This window comes from Myxine glutinosa, chromosome 1 (assembly GCF_964187855.1).
Source record: "Myxine glutinosa chromosome 1, kmMyxGlut1.1, whole genome shotgun sequence".
NCBI classification, from domain to species: domain Eukaryota; kingdom Metazoa; phylum Chordata; class Myxini; order Myxiniformes; family Myxinidae; genus Myxine; species Myxine glutinosa.
Window position 1 is genome coordinate 115,870,964 of NC_136261.1, and position 25,064 is coordinate 115,896,027.

A 25,064-nucleotide genomic window follows, 5' to 3' on the forward strand; every position below is an offset into this window, starting at 1 on the left:
TGTGTGTGTGTGTATGTGTGTGTGTGTGTGTGTGTGTGTGTGTGTGTGTGTGTGTGTGTGTGTGTGTGTGTGTATGCGCATATATGCATATACATACAGTCATGTGAAAAAGTAAGTACACCCCATGTAAAGTTTTGATTTTTTCAACATATTTCAACACACAGATATTTGATCTTCATTTCAACAATATTGATAGATAAAGGTGATATAATATAACAAATATCATGAAACATTTACATTTTGTTGTCCATTGTATAATTTAAATAAACATAAATGCAAATTTCACATGTGGAAAAAGTAAGTACACCCAGACATTTATCACTACTTCAAATACCTAAAATTAGAATCAGGTGCACCAGCTCAGGTGCAAATGATTAGAACATCGTTAGAGAGGATCTTGGAGGAACCTATCTTATTTAAACCTCAGACATTTAGTTTGGTTTGCTCTTTGTTGGTGAAGTGTGCGGCGTCACCATGCCTAGATCAAAAGAGCTCTCTGGGGCCTTCAGAAAGAAGGTTATAGATGTCTACGAGTCTGGGAAGGGATTTAAAAAGATCTCTAAACAATTTGAAATCAATCATTCGACTGTCCGGAAGATAATCTACAAGTGGAGAAGATTCCAAACAACTGCCAACTTGTTCAGGCCAGGCCGCCCCAGCAAGTTCAGCCCGAGAGCAGACCGCAAGATTCTGAAAGTAGTCTCTAAGAACCCCAGAATGTCATCACGGGACCTACAGGTAGCTCTTGCCACAGTTGATGTCAAAGTGCACGAGTCTACCATTATAAGGAGGCTGCACAAATTTTATCTACATGGGAGGTGTGCCAGGAGGAAACCTTTGCTGTCCAGAAAAAACATCAGGGCAAGTCTAAAGTTTGCCAATGAACACCTTGGCAAAGACCAGCACTTCTGGAACAATGTGCTCTGGACAGATGAGTCAAAGGTAGAGCTATTTGTCCACAGTATCAGAAGACATGTTTGGCGAAAACCAAAGACAGCATTTGAACACAAGAACCTGATACCAATTGTAAAGCATGGTGGTGGAAATTTTATGGTTTGGGGCAGCTTTGCTGCATCAGGGCCTGGGCAGCTTACCATCATAGAATCCACTATGAATTCTTCATTGTACCAGAGGGTGCTTGAGGATAATGTGAGGCCCTCTGTCGGACAATTGAAGCTCAACCGAAGGTGGACCTTGCAACATGACAATGACCCTAAACATACCAGTAAATCCACCAAGGAATGGCTGAAAAGAAAGAAATGGAGGGTTCTGGAATGGCCAAGTCAAAGCCCGGATCTAAATCCCATCGAGATGTTGTGGGGGGATTTGAAACGAGCTGTGCATGCAAGAAACCCCTCAAACATCGCACAGCTGAAAGAATTCTGCATGGAGGAGTGGGCAAAAATTTCTCCCAGTCGATGTCAGAGACTGGTAGACAGTTATAAGAAATGCCTACTTGAGGTTGTTTCTGCCAAAGGGGGCAATACCACCTATTAGAGCCAAGGGTGTATTTTCTTTTTCCACATGCGAAATTTGCATTTATGTTTATTTAAATTATACAATGGACTACAAAATGTAAATGTTTCATGATATTTGTTATATTATATCACCTTTGTCTATCAATATTGTTGAAATGAAGATCAAATAGCTATATGTTGAAATATGTTGAAAAAGTTAAAACTTTACATGGGGTGTACTTACTTTTTCACGTGACTGTATATGCGTATATATACAGTGCTTATAGAAAGTCTACACCCCTTTCAAAATGTTCACCTTTTGTTGCCTTAAAGCCTGGAATTAAAATGCATTACATCAGACTTTTCCCACCTTTATTTACACATCGTAACCCACAACTTCCATGTGAAAAACAAATTCTACAAATTTCAGAAAATGTGAGTGTAAGTATATGTATGCGTATGTATGTGTATGCAAGTATATGTAGAAGTGCATTGGAGATTAACTCATCTACAATTTTTAATAAACAGGAAGTAAATTCCTGCGTGGGGCTAGTGTGAAATAATTCTGACTCAACCCGGGACTCGAATCAAGGACCTCATTACTTATGCGGTGACAGCCCACTGAGCCATTGAGTCTTATGTATCGCATACATATACTTACACTCACATTCGGGGCCTGCCTAGCAGGCACGTAAGACATCGGCCATTTTCAAGCTCGCAGTGTTAAGTGTGGAAAATTTCTGAGGATATCCCGAAAACTCAATGGCTCAGTGGGCTGTCACCGCGTAAGTGATGAGGTCCTTGGTTTGAGTCCCGGGTTGAGTCAGAATTTTTTCACACTAGCCCCACGCAGGAATTTACTTCCTGTTTATTTAACAAACAAAAAAAAAAAAAAATATATATATGTACTTTGCCCATGTTTACCTTCATCCTTTCTTCCCCGACACCCTAACGTTTTTTTTATTGTGTGTGTGCCTACTCTTGAAGTATTCTTCTCCCCTTACCTTTCACATCAGATTGTGAAACCAAACAAAATAAAATTATAACCTTAATTATGATCTCATGATTTTGTGTTTGAGTTTGGTGTAGCTTTATATGCAGAATTGCCTCTTTCTCTTTTCCTTTCTTGCATTTCCTTTTGTAAGAAGTTTTTTGGAGAAGGCATGTAAGCTCGGCTCACATTGGTATATATTCGTACCCAAAAACTGTATTTATCTGAGTTTTCCAGTGTCTGGCAACACAGAAATGAAAGTAACTCTAAATTGTGCCGTGTGTGATGCGCAATACCTGGGTGCGAATGTCTGAGGATACAAGTTGTTTTTGTGCAATTTTATTTTTCTTGCTTTCTTGGCCGCTGTTAAGATAATCTCGTGCTCCCATCTAACATCCTAACCCCATTCATCCTGTTTGCGTTAACGAAAAGAAAAGTTTATTTCCATGGAGAGCCAAGGGTATTTCCCCTCATTCTGAGAAAAGGCATCCCTAAATGGGATCAGCAGACTCCCACTCGGCAAACATGCTTTGTGAGAAAAGTAAGCCTCATGGCGGCTTTTCCTTTAAAAGTGGATGGTCCTACAACCTCCATTTTCTCGGTCAAATAGACGAGCACTGGCAGGTGTACAAGCACTGACAGGTCGGTAAAATTAGCAATGTTGCATCGAACAATGGGTTGCACGAGAGCTGATGCTTCATAATGGTTTTTAGGCCTCTTGTATGTCTTATCTCATTTTCTCCGTTGCAGTCCAAGTCTAATTGCCAATTTTCTGTCAGAAAGTATCACCCCTCAGGTCTCTTATGGAATTGTTTTGAGGTCGCTTTGGAAACCAAGAGGCCAAGCAGAAGCTCACTGTCAGCCAGGCCGATTGTTGTCATGCATTTTTACAGTGAATCTTGCCTTCTGGCTGTGGAAAAAAAGAAAACCCACCTATCGTGCCATGCTCTTTTTTCAGAGCTACTGTTTACCATGGAGTAAACTATTGCTTGTCCCAAATAGGCAAGAGAGGTAGTTTCTCATAATTGTAGAGGAATACCTTTTATTGTCAATTTATTGTCCAGAGGAATACCTTGCCGAAAAAAACCCCAAAAAACAAAGAAGCATTTAGAATAGGATTTTGTTCTCTATTATCATAGCAGGTCCTGTGCGTCTGTGGTGTGAATATCATGCAAGTGTTTATTGAGAAAACAACGTGAAAAGATTGTGAAGACACTGCAACTTGGAACATTAATGGCTGTGGATTGGATATTAAGAAGTTTGTGTGCTGATTATGTTGTCTGTAATATTTATGGACTCCTTTATTGTTAACACTTCTTTGGCAGCCTCTTTGGGCCTTGGTGGAGTGGAGTACATGCTCGGATGCATGCTGGCAGCATGCCCTGAGACCTGCGGTTGGCAGGGCCTTTTGGGTCGCCTGTGTCTCGCTGAGAGGATGCTCCTCGAGTTTCCAGCATACTTCTTTCCTCACGTGGTGCAGGCAGCAGGCGGTGTGAATGATGAAGGGCTACCGCATGATGGATCTGACAGGTAGAAGGATTTGGTTCGGTTAATGTTTTGCAATTAAGCAGCTGTTTAATATTCTCCTTTTAACATAAAAATTTTATTACAGCTTTTTAATTAATTTTATTATAGTATTTTCGTCTAAAGTTCTGCCATTGATTAATTCTGATTGACTTTACAACCGAGAATGGAAAGATGTGAGGTTAAGGATTGGGTAGCACCTTAAAGTTAATACTGCAATTAGCTTCAAGGTTAGTATTATCGTTAAAGATAGCATTAAGGTTGCCATTAGCGTAATATTGGTGAAAAAGCAATGAATTCATTTTCCCATTAAAATGGCCTTAAGATACATTGTTTCCGATACCGTGGAGGATACACTGCCTAATAAAAACTCGCTTTACAGTTTAAAGTTCAATTGTATGATCATATGCTGTTTGATTAATGCTGGAAAGAAAATATAAAAAGTAAAACCTTCTTTGAGGGTGTAAATTACATCTGAGTTGATTTATTTGTAAACGTTTTATTTTTTATGAGTTTTCATATGATCTTAAAGTATTGTTATTCTCTCATTTTAATAGGATTGCTCATTGCTTTTTATTATAATCCAGAGTAGGTTACTTGGATAGGGTTACAATCCTGGATAGGTCGCCACTCCGACACAGGAAGTCAGGGCAAGAATTTGGAATTTGGCCAGGGTTCCGGCGATAACTCGCCTTCTCTTCGCAAATGATGCCGACGTTGGGTCTTTAACGTCCACCACCTAATGGTGGCAAATGGGACGCCCAGTTTAACATCCATCCAAGTGACCGCACAAACATTGATGAATCACCCTGCCTGTGAAACACCGGACCTACAGTTTTAGTCCAGGAGCCCAGAAGGTTTATTCAAGTGAAAAGCGCCGGAATGTTTGTCCTCATGGGCTGATGGGGTCATCCACCGAAATCACAAAAATGCATGGCTGCCGGGTCTGACCCGTCGCTTTCCCCCCGAAATCACTCAATTAGTGACGCCATTACCGAAAAACCTATTTTTCTCAATATCTGTAGAACTATGCATGATAATATCACGAATAAGGTGTCTATACCTATGTTTACATGGTCAATAATTACACTGACACCCGCATTATTGCTAGAAAATGTATATTTTTCCAGGTAAATGTTTAGTTCACCCACTCAGTTAGCAACGCCATTGCGGAAAAACCCATTTTCATTAATATCTGAAAAACAATGCATGATATTATCACAAATAAGGTGTCTATACCCATGTTTTTATGGTGAAATATTACAATGCCAACTCTAGTGCTTGAAAATGTGGAGTTCACCCTGAAAGTTGCCTACTGCAGTCGTACCATCTCTGGCTTTTGGTACAATGTGGCAAATAATGCATTGGTCTCTTTCCCGTTTTGTTATTTACAGATCATGGCAAATGACGCCCCCGTTTGTATAATTTGCAAAGAAAGAGGAGAAAATAAACGTGCCCTAAAGTGTTTCAATTCCAGCAACTGGGAAACAGCCAAAAATGCTGCTAGATTGCGAAAGGCACTTCAAAGTGACAAGTTTTCGAACACCTCGGAAGAGATCAGAACAGCTGAGGGCCCAGAAGGCAAATATTACCACTCAGTTTACCTCAGTCGATTCTGTGCTGTTAAGAGAGGAGCACCTCCAAGCACAGAACCATCTGAACCACCTCAGAAGACCACTCGTTCAAGTTCCGATCATCCTTCTACCAGCACGAGAGGCGTCCTTGGACAAGAATGTATTTTTTGTGGATATAAGAGGAAGAGGAAGTTGCAGAAAAATGAACCCCTCAGCCAATGTTTGACCACAGACGGGAGCAAGGCAATCCTTCTTGCTGCTCAGAAAAAGTGTGATACTAGGATCATTGGACTAGGCGAAGATCTTATTGCAAAGGAAGCCAAATACCATAACAGTTGTCGTTGTGACTATGTAAGACTGTGTGGCTTCAAAACCTCTGACATTAATGAAGCCAGAGACAAGGCATTCATGTGAATTGGTGGTGGTGACGAAAAGGAGCCCCTTGCCAGAATAAAGAAGATAAACTGTACCTCTCTTCCCCCGTGCACCAAGACACTTGGTAATCATATGAAAAGGGTGCACGATGTGGCAAGAATCTGGAAGAGAGCTGATCAGACAGATCCAACTGGTGGGGCGAGTCCGACAGACTATGGATGGAAGTTGTCTCAAAACTGCTTTGAACCAGACTGGTATCCAGGAAGTTCAGTTCCAGAGTCCCTCACAGGCCCACATGAGGATGACGGGGATGGCGTGGAAGATAAATTCAGTAGACGAGGAAGAGTCAGATAATGCTTGGAGTGAGGACAGTGATGAGAGTGACGAAAGTGATATAGAAGACTTGTAATGCCAAGAGGACATCAAGTTAATTATGTGAACTGCACATTTGCAAGTTTTCCATATATCGTTGTTCGGTAATGGGGTCGCTTAATGAGCGGGTGGGCTACACATTTACCTGGAAAACTATACATTTTCTAGCAATAATGCGGGTGTCAGTGTAATGATTGACCATGTAAACATAGGTATAGACACCTTATTCGTGATATTATCATGCATAGTTCTCCAGATATTGAGCAAAATAGGTTTTTCGTAATGGCGTCACTAATTGAGTGATTTCGGGGGGAAAGCCACGGGTCAGACCCGGCAGCAATGCATTTTTGTGATGTCGGTGGATGACTCCCATCAGCCCATGAGGTCAAACCTTCCAGCACTTTTCACTTGAATAAACCTTCTGGGCTCCTGGACTATTTATAGCTGGGTCAGGATTCGAACCAAGGCTAGACAGCTTGAGGTGAATCTGTGTACCTAAAGGCAATCCTGCCATCCCCAGTACCAGGACTCTTTGTATCATACTAATATACACAATTTAGTGTCCATCTGTCTGTCTGTTTCACGATTTTCGACCGCGATACATTCGGTCGTTACTTATCCAATCTCAACCAAACTTGACAGGAGGACTAAGGGTCACACAATGATGGTTGTAGCAAATTAATTTTCCCCCTTCCACAAGGGGGTTTTCTCCACCATGGGGGTTTTCCCCACCAATGTGGTTGCGTGTTGAGGTGTATATCCGTGTTAAGATAGCTTTATCATGGCTTTTTCCCAATGCCGCATCCAAAAACAACACTAATGATAATAGCACAATGTGAATGTTATTACAAAACAATATTTGTATTAATAATATCTCCCCCTGTACAAGGGGTATTTCTTCCTTGAACAAACGCCGTGCCAACGTTTATAAATAGCTTATCGTGGCTTTTTTTGTGGGAACACCGGCGCCTACCAGAAGTAAAAATAGTATAAACCACAAACATGATTGATTACCTTTTTAAACAGTCTCTAATGCTGTTTAACACTAAACTGAAAGAAATTTGGAGGAATCCCGACATGTTTTACCATGAGGCAAATTTTACTTATGGAACTGAGCGAAGATCTACTGTAATCTATATACCCCACATGGGATAATAACGTAACCCCTTCTACCGCTCCCGTAGTGAGCGGGGGTACTAGTTATTTTAAAAGGTTATCTCAATTAATCATTTTATACATACGAGAGAAAAAATAGTTTCATCAGAAGCAAGCTCTTATCTATTTAATGTAAATGGCTGTAAATCCAAGATGGGTTAATGATGTGTTTATGCCACGAGGTTATGCATTTGAAGCACCCTTTCTGTTATGGTATGTTATGGTGTCATGATGGTGCTGTCGCAATGCAATTTCCTTGAAGGAGTATCAGGCTGAGTTTCCACCTTATTTTAATATCCCCTAAGAGAAAGTGGGCTAACCTTTATTGCTTATTGTTGCTGATTTTTACCTCTATTTCCTTTCCAACCTTTCGGTAGCTACCAGGATCTCTTCTCCTTGCTCACATTCGCGCTGCGTTTGGTGTCTCACCCTCATGCCATGGTTGGGAGACTCTCTCGGCGACTCATCCTCAGTGCTGCTCGCATGCTTGCCCCGGTTTCCCCTGTCTTCCTCCGTCTTGCTTCCATGCTAAAGCAGCCATCTGTTGGGCCTTCAACACGCCTCCGTCTTCGTTTGCTTGAGGTTGCGGTGGAGATGGACATTGAAGGAGCAGCTGAAGTATTGGGCTGCATTGATAGACCCAAAGAGGGAGATGGAGAACAACAGACAGCCGTTCTTGTGACATCCTTGTCTCAGAAGATCCAAACTGACACGATTGAAAAGACTTCTGATACCCCTGGGAAGACAGTGTTGGTTGCATTTCGTCGACCATCATCTTTGCACGATGCGTCGCGTGACATGCAAGCAAAAACTCGTCGCCTAGGTCAGTACTTCCCTGTTTCTCCTTTTAGCCGGGAAGAGACCGTTTCATCATTCCAAACCACAGCTACCACCATATCCACTACAGAATCAAAACTTGCTGGACTGTCAATTGATGGTGTTTCAGCTTCTACAAACCCGAATGACATAGCATTGAATCTAGGTTTGCCAACATCCTCACAGCCAGAAAAAAACAGAGATATTCAGGTCCAGTGTGAGGCGCCTGCTGAATGTGACCCACCTCCATTGCTCACTCAAACTCGCATCGCCTCGTGCATTCCACTCCACCGTCCCAAGGCCTCCCGGCCCTGGGGGGATTTTATTGGACCAACAGATAAGGCTGTTGGCCAGATATGCAATTCAATTCATCCACAGAGAAAGTCTGCTGACTTGGAGCGAATCTTGGTCAGGCCCATTCTTCCACAACGGAAGTCCACTGATCTTGATCTCCGCCCATCCAGCTTTGAGCGTCCAAATCATGATTCTGGTGGAATTAATGGAGATAAAGTGTCTGGTTCTAGAGTTGAGAATAGCAAGCATGAGGTGTCTGATAACCCTCCCACTATTTGCTCTTCTGGATCCGGGACCTCTACATGCAGGCAGATGCCAGAGCCTCGGCAAATAAGCCTCGAGTCAAATTTGGAGCAAGCCCCAGAGAGAAATCGCAAAATAAAAGAAAGTGAAACGGTAACCGTGCGACTCGCCACACCAGCCACTCTTAACCACAAATCACCCAGCCAAGGAGATATTGAGGAAAGTCGAGTGCAAGGTTTGCCTCCCAAAGCTCGAGATGCGCTGTGTCGGCCACCTATGACACTGGATCTCAAGCCAAATCATAACAAGCAAGGTGGGCTCAGTTTACTTGTTTCTCTTGAATAATTATATTACAAGTTGAGGTTCATTACTTATGTGTATGTTTAGGCTACAATTGAACATCACTTTTGATTTTTCTTTAGGCAATGATGGCACCGCGACACCGATAGAAGAACGACGCAGACAATTGGGGTCCTGCTTGGATATTATTTCCAGCACAGAAGATTTGATGGATGGCTTGAGTTGTGACCCAGCCGTGACCTTCAGTTCCGAGGTGGCAGTTGCCTCACCAGGGCGGCCAGGGGCACCGACGGACTCTTACCGCGAAGATGTACAGAGAAATGAGCAGTGTAAGGAAAAAATGGCTGCAGAAGAGGAAGAAGCATTGCTTGTGGCCATGGCGAATTCAGCTTCGCAAGATGCATTGCCAGTCATCCCGCAACTGCAAGTTTCCTCGGGCACAGATGTCATACTCCTACAACCAAACGTGAGTGTCCAAAAAAATTGATTGTAATATGGTGGAGCTTGAGAGGGGTGGGAGTGGGGAGGAGTGATGGGGAGGAGTGGTTTAACCACATTAAAAAAATGTAGGCCTGGGAAACTAGCAAGGTACATTATGAAATTACAGTAAAATTATTGTACATTGTCAAATATTTGCATAATGATAACATTTTACTCTTAACAATTTTATTTAACCACAGTCACACTTCAATAACGACGTGTGAATGACAAACCATGCGTGGCTGTGCTGGGCCTGTGTGCATGACAGCAAGTGGAAAGCTTCATGGATGGAAGAACGTTCCTGCAATCTGTGCACCGTGTCCTTGTCAGGCTGTACCTGTACCTGTAGTCCTTTACGTAACATTCCAGTATGTAATGTAAATTTAGGCCAATTCGATGGAACCACAGTCGGACACAATGCTGCCGTGGATGCTGTTCATATTCAAATTGTTTATTATATTGTCCATGTAAAACATGTAAGTTTTTACTCAACTGGCAATTCAATTTAAATTCAATTGACCTGGTGGCTTAGGCAAATTGGTGACTGAAAAGTCTAAGCATGTGATTTGAATGACATAACTTCGATGTGAAGTGTACCGCACTGTACTTTATTCTTCTTCTTCTGATGTCACGACGATAAGTAGTGGATGCCCAAAGAAGAAGAAGAATACTTTATTCTGCCTTTGCACTGTTCAGACATACTGTGCATCCAAAATCTTTGCATATAGTGGTGATTCATATCGATATCGTCATTGATTTTATTAATCACGATTTCTAAGCATGCTAGTGGTGATAGGAGTGATGGCTAAGAGAGTGTGTAAAACTAAATTTGGAGGTGAAATTGGATGTTATATGCAGAATAACGAGTGCTCAGTGTGCTGTCAATGTTGGTTGGCGCTTAGGTTTGCCTCCAACAACCGTATGTACAACTTAAAAAAACAATGCAGAAGAAATTCGTGAAAGTGCTAAATGTGCTATGCCATTAACATCCAAGTTGAAGACGAAGCCAAGGAGCTCTTGCATGGAATGTCTGCCGGCGTTGTGTACGTGACAATGACGTGTGACAATCTTCCTCCTGCCTTCCATCTGATCATAATTTTTTTCTCTATCTCTCTTCCTCCATCCTATCCCCTCTCTCTGCCTCTCACTTTCTCTACCACCACCACAGCATAATTTACACAGCTTTACTGTACTGTACTGTACAGGAGGGTGGCCATAATGTCTTGCCACCCCTTGTAAAAATTGGCATTGCCTTTGGGGCTTCACAAAAGAGATTGTTGCACAGCAGCGCTGCAAAAACACTGATGACCTTTGACAAGCAGTGAGATTTGCTTTTAATCGTATCACCCCACAAATGCTCCGGAAAATGTCCCATAGAACATCGTGCAAAATTATTGTCTGTAATGACAATGATGGAGCACATGGACCCACTGGACAATTAATGCTTGGGCCATAAGCTGTAAAATGTGTATTAAAGTAAAAGAGTACTTCAAATGTATTTGGTATAACTTGTAGAATCCTTTGTTGTTGTCAGCTATATGATAAAAGGCAATCTCACAATTTTTACAAGGGGTGACGAGACATTGTGACAACCCTGTACTTTAATAAAATTACTTAATTTCAATTTTTTACTGTCAAAATACGTGTTGAAATTATCTCAATTCAAGGCAAAAATATCATAGGTAAAAATTACGATGTCTCCCCTCCAGCACCCCTCCCCCCACCCACTCTCCACTCGGCTTTATTCCATTTGTGTGTTTCTTTTGGGAAAATTGTATTCAATTTAACAACAACACACAACAACATGCATTTTAAGGCAATTTTCCCTGCTAGAGCGGGGGTTAGCCTTGCGGTCCCCATGACAATCTTCTCCATTTTCCCCTATTTTCTGCATCTCTCCTTGTTAACCCCCTTTCCCGCATTTCTTCTTCGACCATCTTTAGCCAAGTCTTTCTCGGTCTTCCCCATGCTCTACTTCCTTCTACATTCATTTCCATCACTCTTCTCAACCAGTCACTTTCATCCTTCCTCAACACATGACCAAACCATCTCAACCTGTTCCTCTTCACAGCATCAATCACAGGCTCTATTCCCATCATCTTTCGCAATTCATCATTTGTCTTCCTCTCTCTCAATGATACTCAACACATCCACCGAACCATTCACATTACCACCCTTTCCAGCCTTCGTTGCTGCTCTACATTCATGACCCATGTCTCGCTCCCATAAATCATAACACTTCTCACACATGCAGCATACACCTTTCCCTTCAGCTTCAACGACACTCTCCTCCTCGTCAGCACGCCACTCAGTTCCTGAAACTTCTTCCATGCACATCTCACTCCAGCAACCGTTGCCGAGTCTGATCCACCTTCTCCATTCAGCATGTCTCCGAGGTAGCAAAATGTTTTCACACCTTCCAGCTTCACGCCGTCTCCAAGATCCAACTCAACATTTCCTCCATCTGCAGCTCCCTCTGTGCACACCCTACATTTGAATGTAGCTGCCACACTGGTTAATGACCTTCTCAGACCACTACATTTTTGATGAACCCACTCAGCGCACATTGTACATTGAATGGAGTTCACTCCGACACCCTTCCTGCACACAGCACAGGGCCACTTCCCAGTTCTTTCCACCTCACCACATGCTTTACCAGTTGCCATCACCTTCGTCTTTCCTTTCTTCCACCTTCAGACCTTTTGTCTCCATACATTCCTTCCACTTGTTCATCTTTTCCTTCAGTCCATCCATACTTTCCGCAATCAACACCAGATCATCTGCATACACCAGAATTATTCAATTTAAGTCGTTTCGATTTAAGTTGCACTTTTCAAGAATGCATCGGAGACGTAAATTGTCAATACATACAATCGACAGTGTGACTAGATGTAGATCGTACTCCCACAATACATAACTGATCATGCAAGAGCGACATATCTTAAGGAGAACCAGCTGAGTTACACTGTGTGGAAATAGAGCACAAATGCTACAGCGGTCAAGCCGGTCATATGTAACAGCCATAGGTTCCAACAGTTGAATATAAAGAGAGGAAATATAACCATGCCATCACAGTAGAGGAGAGATATGGCGTATAGAGGTAGACATTAATGAATTTTAACAGTAAATCACAATTTTGGTGCGGTTTTGAAAAAGTAAAAGTTAATTGTCGAGTACTTTTGAGTTTGTCGATTAAGTCATGGCACGTAATCCTATTTTGGCAAAATCTTGCTGTATTTGGCTTTGAAGACCCATGTTCATTTCTTTCTATCCTTCCTTTTCCTCGTGTTTTTTCAGACTGTAGATACTGGCAGTGGGCATCCACGAGCTACCATGGCATACTTTGAGGGAATAGAATGGCTGCGTGGGCAACAGATCGGTCTAGGTGCATTCTCACGTTGTTTTCAGGCGCAAGATGCTGGCACAGGAACACTACTAGCTGTGAAGCAGGTATGCACATGTCCATGGAATACCATTTTATCACATGATTAACAACAAAGAATACTGAAAAGTTTCCACAATTTTTTATATAACATCAAAACTCATGAAAGAGTGAGGTGACAGAGCGTAAAAATGCAATGTTATGAGAGTGGAGCCTCCGTTGAACACAACAAGCAAGGTAACAGGAAAAGAGGATGAGATGAAACACAGTTACCTGCAAGTAAAAGGATTGGGTTAGATCGGGTTAATTGTGGTATGAAATATCATGGGTAATGATGGAGAATGACATGAGATAGTGGTGCACCTCCTGCTTGAAGCCCTGGTGTGAAGAGTGTGATTGGCACAAAGGAGTGGAAGTGTGCAGTCAGCCCGGACTTTGGGGATTTCCTAATGGGGTGTTAGGACAAGTGTCCTGGAAGAGCTAATAGGGTCTCAGTCCTGAGAGAGTAACGGGAGATATCTGAGGAGAGGCTGGAAAAAAAATGGGGTCACTGACCTTTCTGTGATGTGAGAGGTCAACAGGCTTGTACATGGGCCTCATCATAGGGGATTCCATTCATGTTGATAGCTGTAGATTCCATAGAACCCAGGAGAGACAGATGTGATGCTGGGGTGTCAGCTGTCAGGGAGAGCATACTCAATGGAGCTACGAAGGCATTTTAGCCTGACTAGATCAGATTTACAGTGCCTTCAGAAAGTATTCACACCCCTTGACTTTGTCACATTTTGTTGTGTTACAGCCTGAATACAAAATGGATTAAATTGAGTTGTTTTTTTGTCATTCATCTACATGTAATACCCCATAATGTCAACGTGGATTTTTTTAAATAGAATTTTTTACAATTTAATTAAAAGTAAAATACACAAATATCTAATTTACATAAGTATTCAATCCCCTGAGTCAATACCTTGCAGAGGTGCCTTTGGCAGTGATTACGGATTCGAGCGTTCTTGGGTTTGTCTGTATCAGCTTTGCACATTTGGATTTGGGGAGTTTCTCCCATTCTTCCTTGCAGATTCAAGCTCTGTCAAGTTGGATTAGGAGTCGGTGAACAGCGATCTGCAAGTTTTTCCACAGATTCCCAATGGGATTCCAGTCTGGGGTTTGGCTGGGTCACTCAAGGACTTTCACATTCTTGTTCTGAAGCCATTCCAGTGTTTCTTTGGCTGTATACTTGGGGTCATTGTCCTGTTAGAACATAAATCGTCACCGCAGTCTAAGGTCTTTTGCACTCTGAAGCAGGTTGTCCTCAATGATTTGCCTATATTTGGCTCCATTCATTGTTCCCTCTATCCTTACAAGGCTCCCAGTCCCTGCTGCTGAAAAGCATCCCCATAGCATAAGACTGCCACTCCCATGCTTCACGGTAGGGATGGTGTTAGATGGGTGATGAGCTGTGCTCGGTTTCTGCCATTTCTTAGTGCTTTGTATTCAGGCCAAATTGTTTAACTTTTGTCTCATCAGACCACATAATCTAGTGCCTCATGCTCTCAGAGTCTTTCACGTGCCCTTTTGCAAACTCCAGATGTGCTGTCATGTGCTTTTCTCAGGAGTTGCTCTCGTCTGGCCACTTCCCCTTAAAGCCTAGATTTGTGAAGGGCTGCAGAGACTGTTGTCCTAACAGATTCTCCCATCTCTGCCAAGGATCTCTATAGTTCTGTCAGGATGGTCATTGGGTTCTTGGTCACCTCCCTGACCAAGGTCCTTCTTGCCCAGTTGCTCAGTTTGGTTGGATGGCCAGCTCTAGAAAGAGTCTGGGTAATAACATATTCTTTCCATTTCCTAATGGTGGAGCTCACTGTGCTCTTGGGACCTTTCAACACCAGAAATTGTTTTATACCCTTCCCCAGATCTATGCCTCCTCAAAATTATATTTCTGAGTTCTATGCCTCCTCACAATTATACTATGGACAGTTCCTTGGACTTCATGGTAGAGAATCTGCTCTGACATTCACTGTCAACTGTTCAACCTTATATATAAAGGTGTTTCTTTCTAAATTATTTCCAATCAATTGAATTGGCCACATGTGGACTCCAATCAAATTGTAGACATATCAAGGATGATCAAAGGAAATTGGATACACCTGAGCTCAATTTGGAGAGTAGTTGATCATACTTATTCACTCAAGTCTTTCAGCTTTTAATTTTTAATTATTTTGTAAAAAAAAATTATAAAGCAAAATTTCCACTTTGACATTATGGGATTTATGTGTAGATCAGTGACAAAAACAAAATCTCGATTTAATCCATTTTAAATTCAGGCTGCAACACAACAAAATGTGAAAAAGTCAAGGAGTGTGAATACATTCTGAAGGCACTGTATCAAGGAATGATTTAAAATTGAGGAGTTCCAGTCTGCATGTGGCTGGCTTTGGAGGCAAGCTTTTATGTATCATCTGTCCAGAAGAGGTAGCTGATGGTGCGGCGCTGAAGTTGGACTGACTGAACCACTTCCAGTGGTTGATGGTAGAAATAGATGGATGTGGTGGGTTAGTTTGATGATCCTTCCGGAGAGACAGGTTGAGAATTCTACATTGGCCTGGATTTTAAGACAAATTCCATGTGTTATTATTGTTGTTGTATACCCCAAGACAGTTCTCTCGAACAGAGCTGTATCGTGGAGACAGCAGGTCGATCTCCCAGGCGTGATCCAAAGATCCCTCATATCCAAGATTTTGTACTCCTGCTTTTGTGAAGCCATGGCCATGAGAGAGACAGAAAGACAGGGAGAGAGAGAGAGAGAGACACTGAGAGAGAGACAGAGAGAGAGAGAGAGAGAGAGACAGAGAGACAGAGAGAGAGAGAGACAGAGAGAGAGAGACAGAGAGAGAGACACAGAGAGAGAGACACAGAGAGAGAGAGAGAGAGAGAGAGAGACAGAGAGAGAGAGAGAGACAGAGAGAGAGAGACAGACAGAGAGAGAGAGAGAGAGACAGAGAGAGAGAGAGACAGAGAGAGAGAGAGACAGAGAGAGAGAGAGAGACAGAGAGAGAGAGAGAGACAGAGAGAGAGAGAGAGAGACAGAGAGAGAGAGAGAGACAGAGAGAGAGAGAGAGAGACAGAGAGAGAGAGAGACAGAGAGAGGGAGACAGAGAGAGGGAGACAGAGAGAGAGACTTTGACTTTTGTGTCCTTTTATTATAAAAGTATAAAACCAAAGTATTCCAACTCCACTTCACATACAAATCACAACCTTATTTCCAATGCATTTGCACAAAACACCCCCCATGCCCCATGACTCTTCAAACACAAGAAGGTTCCCCATGTTTACATGATAAGCATGTTTGAGCTTTATACGTGCTGACACCATCCCGATGAAACAAAAAAGTGCATTTTCATTTTTTCCACTACCTAATCTGGCTTTTCTGTTTATAAATTGCAAGCTTAGCAATTCCAAGCAAAAAATCCAAAAGAAAAATCACAGAGTTTTTCCTAGTATTACATGCAAGTCCATAAACAAAGATTGTAACAGAAAAAACAATTTTGAATTTACAAAAGATTCGGCTCAGATACAGAAACAGAGATGACAATCTCTTGCACTCAATAAACGCATGATACAAATGTTCAACATTACCACAAAAAGGACATAAATTAGACACAGCAGGGTTAAACTTCTGAACTAACACCTGTGTGGCCAGGGCGTGATGGACCAGTCTCCAATTTAGGTCTCCTGTACGTCCAACAGTAGGACTCCTGTACATTTCATCCCAATTTGGAGTGAGAAATGCTCCTGCAGGTAAAGACTCTTTCCACTTGTTCCTTAAGGGTGCTGCACAGCCCGGTAAGCACACCTCTAGACAAATTCTATACATTGCCCTTTTTCCCATGATGTGGAACACACTGGATTCTTCGCTGTGAGAGGAAAACACACCATGTTGTTCCTGGGCAGTGACTGAGAGTTCAGGGAAGGTTAAACGAAAGTCTACTTCTTCATTTACCCCATTCCACCCAATGTTTAAATCTAAAAAAGTCTGGGATACAATCTTTATGACCCTGCTCACTATTCTAATTGAACGCAAGCCAATTTTTCCAGAAACAGTGCTGGCAGACAACCATCGCTTTAAGGATAGCTCCATAAGATCTCGCACTTTATTAATCCCATTGTTCGTAAAATGTTCCATAAAAGCTCGGCTGGTAGATACTTCAGCGAATAGTGAGTTTTGGAACAATGGCTCATGCACAAACCTCCTGGGATCATAAGAGATCTCCAACCGCTGCACTCCTAGAGCTTGCCAGGCGTTCAGGAGAGACCGATGAAATGCAGGGAGCCGAGCTCTGTCGACCTGTTTCAAGTCCATAAGGAAAGGTTCCCGGTCATAGTCCATTCCACCTACTTGCCTGAGCAACGTATTCGTGAGAGGACGCCATGGCACAACCTCGCTGTACAGCAGACGTTTTATTGTCATTAGCCGAAAAGCCATTATTCGACTAGGGATGTGCACCAGGTTTTGACCACCTGAATTACGTGGTCTACACAACACATCTGGCTTAAGCCAGTGGTGGCCTCCCCAGAAGAAGTCAACTAGACCTCTCTGAATGTTGGTGATCAGAGCTTGAGGAGGCTGGAGTGCTATGATCTTATGCCATATGATTGGAAGCACCGGGTTGTTTATTATCGTTACCCGTGCCTTAAGTGACAAGATATGGAGCATCCCTTTCCACTTTGATAGTTTCTGCTTAATGTTATCTAAGAAACCATCCCAGTTTTTCTTCATATAGCTTGCAGTTCCCAAATGGATGCCTAAGTATTTAAACCCATCCGTTTTCCATAACATTCCTCCTGGAAGAGTTGGGGGAACCATATGTGAAGCCTGTGACCCCAATAGGGTATCTGGGTACAGAGAAAGAGCTACACTTTTGTTCCAATTTACTCTTGCTGATGAAGCAAGTTCAAATTTGGCAAAACACCGGGATAGCTCAAAAACATCTTCCTGGTTTTTAACCACAACACACAGGTCGTCTGCATATGCTGATGTAACAATTTTGGAATTGTTTGACAAGGACAAACCAGATAAAGTGGTACGAAGGAGAGCCAGTAAGGGTTCGATGGACAGTGTGTACAACATGCCTGACAGTGGACAGCCCTGACGGATGCCACGCTGAAAGGGGAAAGGACGACACAGACTATTATTTACTTTTAGCAGGCATGATACATTGTTGTATAAAAGTTTTATGCAAGAAATGAATTTTTCTCCAAATCCTGCTTTCGTAAGAACTGCAAACAGAAAAGAGTGATCCACACTGTCAAAAGCTTTCTCCTGGTCAAGGAGTAATAACCCAAAAGCATGCGACACAGTTTGACCGATAGTAATCAAGTCTCGAACCAAGAAAATACTGTCATACATGGATCGTTCAGGTATGCAATACGTTTGGTCATTCCCAACTAAGAACGAGATGACCTTTTTAAGACGCATTGCAAGCATTTTTGACACAATCTTGTAATCAGTATTTAACAATGACACAGGCCGCCAGTTTGTAATCTGCTGCAAATCCCCTTTCTTGGGAAGAAGACATAAGACAGCTCTTCTGCAGCTCAAGGGCAGGCAATTCCCCCTGAATTAGGCTCTCGTGAAAAATCTCAATTAAAGCAGGACCCAGAACATTCCAAAAACTTTGTAAAATTCAGCAGGAAGTCCGTCAATTCCGGGGGCCTTGCCGTCTTCGAGTTGTTTCACTGCTGTTGTGAGCTCCTCCAGAGAAATGTCACATTCCAGTTGGAGTTGCTGCTCTTCAGAAAGAGATGGGAGAAGTTCAATTATCTCATTTGCCATCGTTTTATCCACCGTTCTTGGAGTAAACAAGTTTGAGTAAAACTCTTGCAGTGAATGTTTAATGTCACTTTGGTGAGTCAGAACACCGTCGGGAGAGCGTAGACTCTGAATCTGCCGAGAAGTGTTGGCAGCCTTCTGCATTTTGAAGAAATCTTTGTTTGGAATCTCGAGGTGTATTATGCTCATCCGCAGGTGAATCATTGCTCCCGCTGCACGCTCTTTGACCAGTTCGGCCAGCAGGGTCTTTTTTTCTATCAGCTGCTGATATTGGTCACTTCCCCAAGATGTTCCAGCTTCTTGTTCATATTTAAGTACATCTGCTTTTAGAGCACTTATCAACCCAGACGTATTACTAGTGGCATACGAGCAATATTGTTGGCAGAAAATCCGAATTTGTGACTTGGTACAGTCCCACCACTGTCACATATTGACATAGGAACACTTTTTCTTTTCTAATCCTTCCCATACCAGTCTGAAGGCATTTTTAAAATGTTCATCTTGTAACAATTTCACATTGAAATTCCAGTGTGCACTCTTACAGCAATGACCAGGTAACATACAATCCATTGCAATCATATGGTGATCAGAAAAGCCAGATGGAGTTATACATGTTCTCTTAACCAGATTCACCATTCCTTGGTTCACGTACAATCTGTCCAGTCGACCCATGGTTAACTGGTTTTTTGCACAGCACACCCATGTATATTGATGGGTGTTTGGATTTTGTAATCGCCATACATCTCTAAGTTTGTATTTTTTCACAAGTTGTGCCAAGGACTTTGCACTGGGTGGATGTGGCTCAGGAGTGTTCCTGTCCAGTCGAGGGTTGAGTGTGCAATTATAGTCTCCCCCCATACAAATTAAACAAGTCAAATCAACAGTGCTTAAACAATCCGCTAATTTTGGAAGAAATAGAGCCCTTTCAGCGCTGTCACTGGGGCAATACACATTAATAATGCTAACCTTTTGATTGCTGCTAATAAAATCCACCACCATCAAGAAACCCTTACAAATCTCTCTATAGTGAATCTCGGATGGTTGAAGGCGAGGATGCAAGATTATTGCCACCCCCGCTTTAGCTTCTTCAACCGCACTGGAGAAAACATGGCACCCTTTAAACATTCTGTGCCACTCGTCTTCACAAGATTCGTTAATGTGTGTCTCTTGTAACATGAAAATATCAATCTTTTCTTTCTCAAATAGTGGTAACACCTCCAGACGCCGCATACAGCTGCGGCCTCCGTTTATGTTGAGAGACGTTACCTTCATTTATTCTTTATTAATTTTCCTCCTCTTGGAGTTCTTTTCCTGCCTTAGTGGCACACTTTCTCAACCGCTGAAATTGAGGTTCTGATATCCCAACTTGCTGGGGTTCACGAATCATGTTTCTAGTAGTTTTTAGAAAAGCATGTAGGTTTGGGAAATAATCCTGAATTCTGACATTCCTTTTCCTGAAGGATTCATCGAGGAATTTTTTAACTTCATCTTCTGTAACTACAGTGTCCCCATCCCCATCCTCTTGGGCACAAAACCCACTACCTGACGAGGTAGAGTAGGGTTCATCAAAATCAAACGCATCATCTTTGTCATTCTCTTCCTGATGCAAACTTATTTCTGAGGCACAAATCTCCCCAGGATCAGAAACATGGATATCGTTTTCATTCATGTTTAGCTGCTCATCGTCATATGCAGCTTCCTTCTTATCATCCCTTTTATTTTGTTCGAAACGTGTAGGCTTACAGGTTTCCTCTGAGGGGCTGTCCAACTTATCTGTTTTATCATTACACCTGGCCATCCCTGCGCCCACCTCTGTGACCATTACATTAATGTCATGTAAGACATCAGGGTTATCAATATCCCCACTTGTGTCCTCCTGAGATGCGCGAGGATTCTCGATGTCTATATCACACTCAGAACCCTCAAACAGTTCGGCAAGTGGTGCAAACGAATTGCTTAGATTTAAACCCGGTGCCGGTTCAGTTTGCAATCCCACACAGGTATTCTCTACACAAGCCCCATCTTGCAAGCTCGGCGACACGTTTGACACAACAAGTACCTTACTTTGCACTGTGCTTGCATCCTTCACGACGGGACATGAACGTTTATGTCCTTTTTTACGAACCACTGTTACGAACCCTTCCATATTGTCATCCGTACAGTCCTGTACAGTAGGAGAGGGATCAACCACGTTTGTCACACCAGCAGGTAGGGAGGAGTGGTCTACTGTTTCCTGATCACCCATTGGTTGTGGGGAGGGGTCTACCATTCCACGTATCTCAGTAGGTGAGGGGGAGGAGTCAACTGTTTCCCGATCACCATTAGGTCGTGGGGAGGAGTCTACCATATCATCCGCCACATTAGGTGGGGAGGGAGGAGAATCTGCAATCACCTGGTCTCGATTTTCTAATGGTCTCACCAAACCGGGACAGGAACTCTTTACGTGTCCGTAAGCTCCACACCCATAGCACGTCATGACGTCCGTGGAGGCATACATTCTATAAGTACGGCCATTAATCTTTGCATGCAAAACTACATTGAGCTTTTGCACATTTTCGGGCAATATCATGTAAACGACCCTTTTAAAAGTCATCACGTGTCGAAATTCACCCCTTGCCGAGTGTATCGGCACCATTGTCACTTTTGATACGATCGTACCGAACTTGCTCAATTGAGCACACAAGTCCTCACCTTTAACAAAGGGAGGGGCATTAGACACATTGACCCTCACCGCAGGTGTATCTAATGGGGAAACCACTAGAAACATGTCGTGTTCTATGAGAAGGCCTTGCTCCACAACGGAGTTCACCATGTGCACCTCCGATACAAACACAACAACTTTCTTGTTCATTCGAGAGGCTGCACGGATATTATGTAAGCCGACACTTTTTCCAATTGCTAGAAGCACTTGCTCCATCTTTACCTCACTCGGAGGGTCGCACACCAGCCCATGCTTGCGAGTGAGCGACTCGTACATGCTATTCCTCAAACAATCGTTTGCCATAGCGAACGTAAATTAAATAAATAAAGGGTGAGAAATCAAAAAAAAAAGATACCAACCACAAGCAACACCGGCAAGTGGAGGTAAAACCAAAACCTAATGGACTAGGTCCAAGAACCGTTTAGAGCAGCGAAACACCGCTGCCTGGACTAGGAAAAACACGGCAAAATGGAGGCCAGGCCTCAAACCCGGAGGTTCGAAAAAAGGCAACCGAACACCACCTACCGTGTGCGCTCTCTCCCTCTCTCTTGTCTCAACAATGAAAGGACACACAGGGGAAACTTTACAAGTATAAACAAGGACACAAGGGAGCGAAATGGGGGATAGGAAAACCAACCAACACGACAGAGAACTCACAGCTCAACATGCACAGCCACCATGCTGCCACACCCACGCATGACTCACCAACGACCAGCAGGAGCGCACGAGAGAGAGAGAGAGAGAGAGAGAGAGAGAGAGAGAGAGAGACAGAGAGAGAGAGAGAGAGCAATTTGGCGATCTAACAATTGGTGAAGAGTGGGGATGATTTAATGATTTAGCCGGCAATTTGTGTTGGGGCCGGGGGTTGGGGGGGGCGGGGGTGGTACAACCATCATGAAGATGAGTTTAAAGTTCCAAGTGTTAAATCAGTAGCTGATCGTTTCCTGGTCACTGCTGCCAGCCTTTATATAAAATGTATAATTGCACAATATTATAATGTGGAGTCATCGATGATTAAGAAGACGTTTTATTGAGCATTGAAGAGGTCATTAATGTGCATGAGGCTCTTCTTTCAAAGATACTACTCTTTGATTCACATTTGAAAACTGGATTGGAGAGATAAAAAAGAGAGCGATATGAATTGAAAGTGAATGGGAGAGATAAAAAGCGTAACTTCAAAATATTGGTCAATGAAGGGGAAGCATAAGACCATAAAAGGAGAGCACTTATAATGCTGTTGGCAAGCTCGCCTGGCTGTGTTGTGAGGGAGAACAATCCACTGCTCTGTCATGATATGCAGTATTGCTGTGCAGAATGGCTCCCTTTCATCACTAGAGCAATAAAGTAGAAGGTTGGTGTAAAAATAACTATTGCATCTTGAAGCAACAGAAGGCCATCTGTTTATCCTGTTGAGAAATATGCGGTTGGAACAAAGGTGAATGAATACAGGAAGTGCTGCTTTTGAAGCTTGCCACATAGATGCAGACAAGTGAATTGATGATCGAATGCTGCATTCAAAGCAAAGCGAATTGGAAATCAAAATGAATGCAGGTAGGAATGTACTCCGTTTGGCTGTGTAGCGAGTGCTGTGCAGTACTCGTAAGCCTGGGCGTAACAGTGGCGTCTGGAACAGAGTGGGTTCTGAATGGCGCCAAGGAAGCATCCTTCAACTGAACAACGTGTGATGGTCCAAAGTCTGTGAAAAGAAGGGCACACTATGAAGAAAATAGTCGGAGAACTGAAGTTTTCCAACAATGTTGATGTAGACTTTGCAATGCCTAAAGGAAATTGGCTTGGTTCAAGCCAAGAAAAGGTCAGGAAGACCCAAAATAACCTCCCCGATGCAAGACAAGCACTTAAAAGTTGCTCAGCTGATGTGATCGAAGAATATCAGGAAATGTGAATGTGATAGTAAAGGTGGATAGAAGAATAGAAAAGAAAGCGGCTGACAAATAAAAGGAGAGCAGACCTGAACATTAATATCTCGTCCAGCACTGTGTGCTGAAGGCTGATTGCAACAGGTCTCCATGGAAAAGTTGCAGCAAGGAAACCACTGCCGAGGACACAGAATAAGGTGAAAAGACTGAAATTTACAAGGTAAGGTGTTTGAATGGCCACCCCAGAAGCTGGACATGACCTCCATCGAGATAATGTTGGATTACCTGGTGACAGAGAAGAACAAGAGGAACCCAAGTAACCTTACAGAACTGTGGCATTTACTTCAGGATATTTAACACAATATTCCTGTAAGAGAGCTTCAGTCGTAAACAGGAAGGATGGGTAAAAGATGATGGCAACATAAGATCTACCATTCTACCTAAACATAAGATCTTTGTCAAGCAAATTAACACTTGTGATTGTGACCCTTCTCTTTTGTAGGTGACGTATGTGCGAAACACGCCAGCAGAACAGCAGGATGTGGTGCGTACACTCCGTGAGGAGATAAGCCTCATGAGCAACCTGCAGCACCCCAATGTGATCCGGATGCTGGGTGCAACTTGCGAACGCAACAACTACAATCTCTTCATTGAGTGGATGGCTGGTATGGCGAGCAGAATTAATTAATTTAATATTCAGCATGCGGCTGCTGGTTGCATCATTGCTAGGAGCACGGCTGTGCCCCTGATGCAGTTCCCCCTGTAGGCTAGGGCAGGAATTTGTAATTTCTTCATGGTACCGGCGATACCGGGTACTTTTTAAGAAGGACACCTTGGGATCATAAACGTCCACCAACTAATGCTGGCAGACAAGACACCAGTTTACTGACCATCTGAGCGGCAACACACACATTGATTGATACCTTGCCCTGTATTTCAGACACCAGGATGACAATTTATAGCCTGGCCGAGATTCAAACCCAGGTACTCGAACCCAGAGATTGATACTTTACCTATACTCAAAAAATTACCGTGAGACTGGTGAGCCATTGTTAGCAGATTAAATGGAAACATTTGAATCAAACAGAGATCGGCAAATAGGAATCCTCCCATCTAGTTGCACTCTGACCTGGTGTTAAAACATGGAAAGATTTTGATCAAAACCCCGATTATTGTCATCTGGTTTAGGGACATTATTATTCCGGAAAAGATACTGATACACGTCAGTCATTTAGCAGCGTATTTGTTTCCATCTCCGAGCAAATTAAGTATTGGAGTGTCGTGCATTCTTCCAGTGTCATAAAGCACATTATAACTTTTAAGATTGTTGATTGTCGTATCGTACCCTGGTGTTGGCGTAGCGGTTAGGGTGCCGGCTTGGGATCCTGGGTTCAAATCCCGGTCGATCGCTGAATTAACGCCTGGGGGGTTGACTCAGCCTGCCATCCTTCCGACGTCGGCAAATTGAGTACCAGTTCACTGGTAATCCCCTGTGTGTCGCAAGAGGCGACTAACAGGGTTGGCGGCAGGAAATTGCATCTGGCCATCAAACATTGCTTCAAAAAGGGGGAACACGGTGCCCGAAAAAGGCCAACTCTGTGGGACAAATGGCCTCCAAAGGTGGTTCTATTGTCGTATCGTACGTCGAAAGGACTCAATCTGGAAGAACGGGCCTTTATCTTCTGATCTTTGTTCC

General features: G+C 42.9%; 1 protein-coding gene across 1 annotated transcript in view; it reads left to right on the forward strand.

Moving 5' to 3' along the window:
* The window catches only part of MAP3K1 (mitogen-activated protein kinase kinase kinase 1), a 218,447-nt gene that overhangs the window by 143,424 nt on the left and 49,959 nt on the right, over positions 1–25,064 (forward strand). Inside the window, exons 13-17 of the mRNA XM_068117561.2 lie at positions 3,774–3,978; positions 7,826–9,114; positions 9,224–9,567; positions 12,879–13,031; positions 23,871–24,033. Coding sequence (XP_067973662.2) covers positions 3,774–3,978; positions 7,826–9,114; positions 9,224–9,567; positions 12,879–13,031; positions 23,871–24,033 — 2,154 coding nt within the window. The remainder of the gene's footprint in view (positions 1–3,773; positions 3,979–7,825; positions 9,115–9,223; positions 9,568–12,878; positions 13,032–23,870; positions 24,034–25,064) is intronic.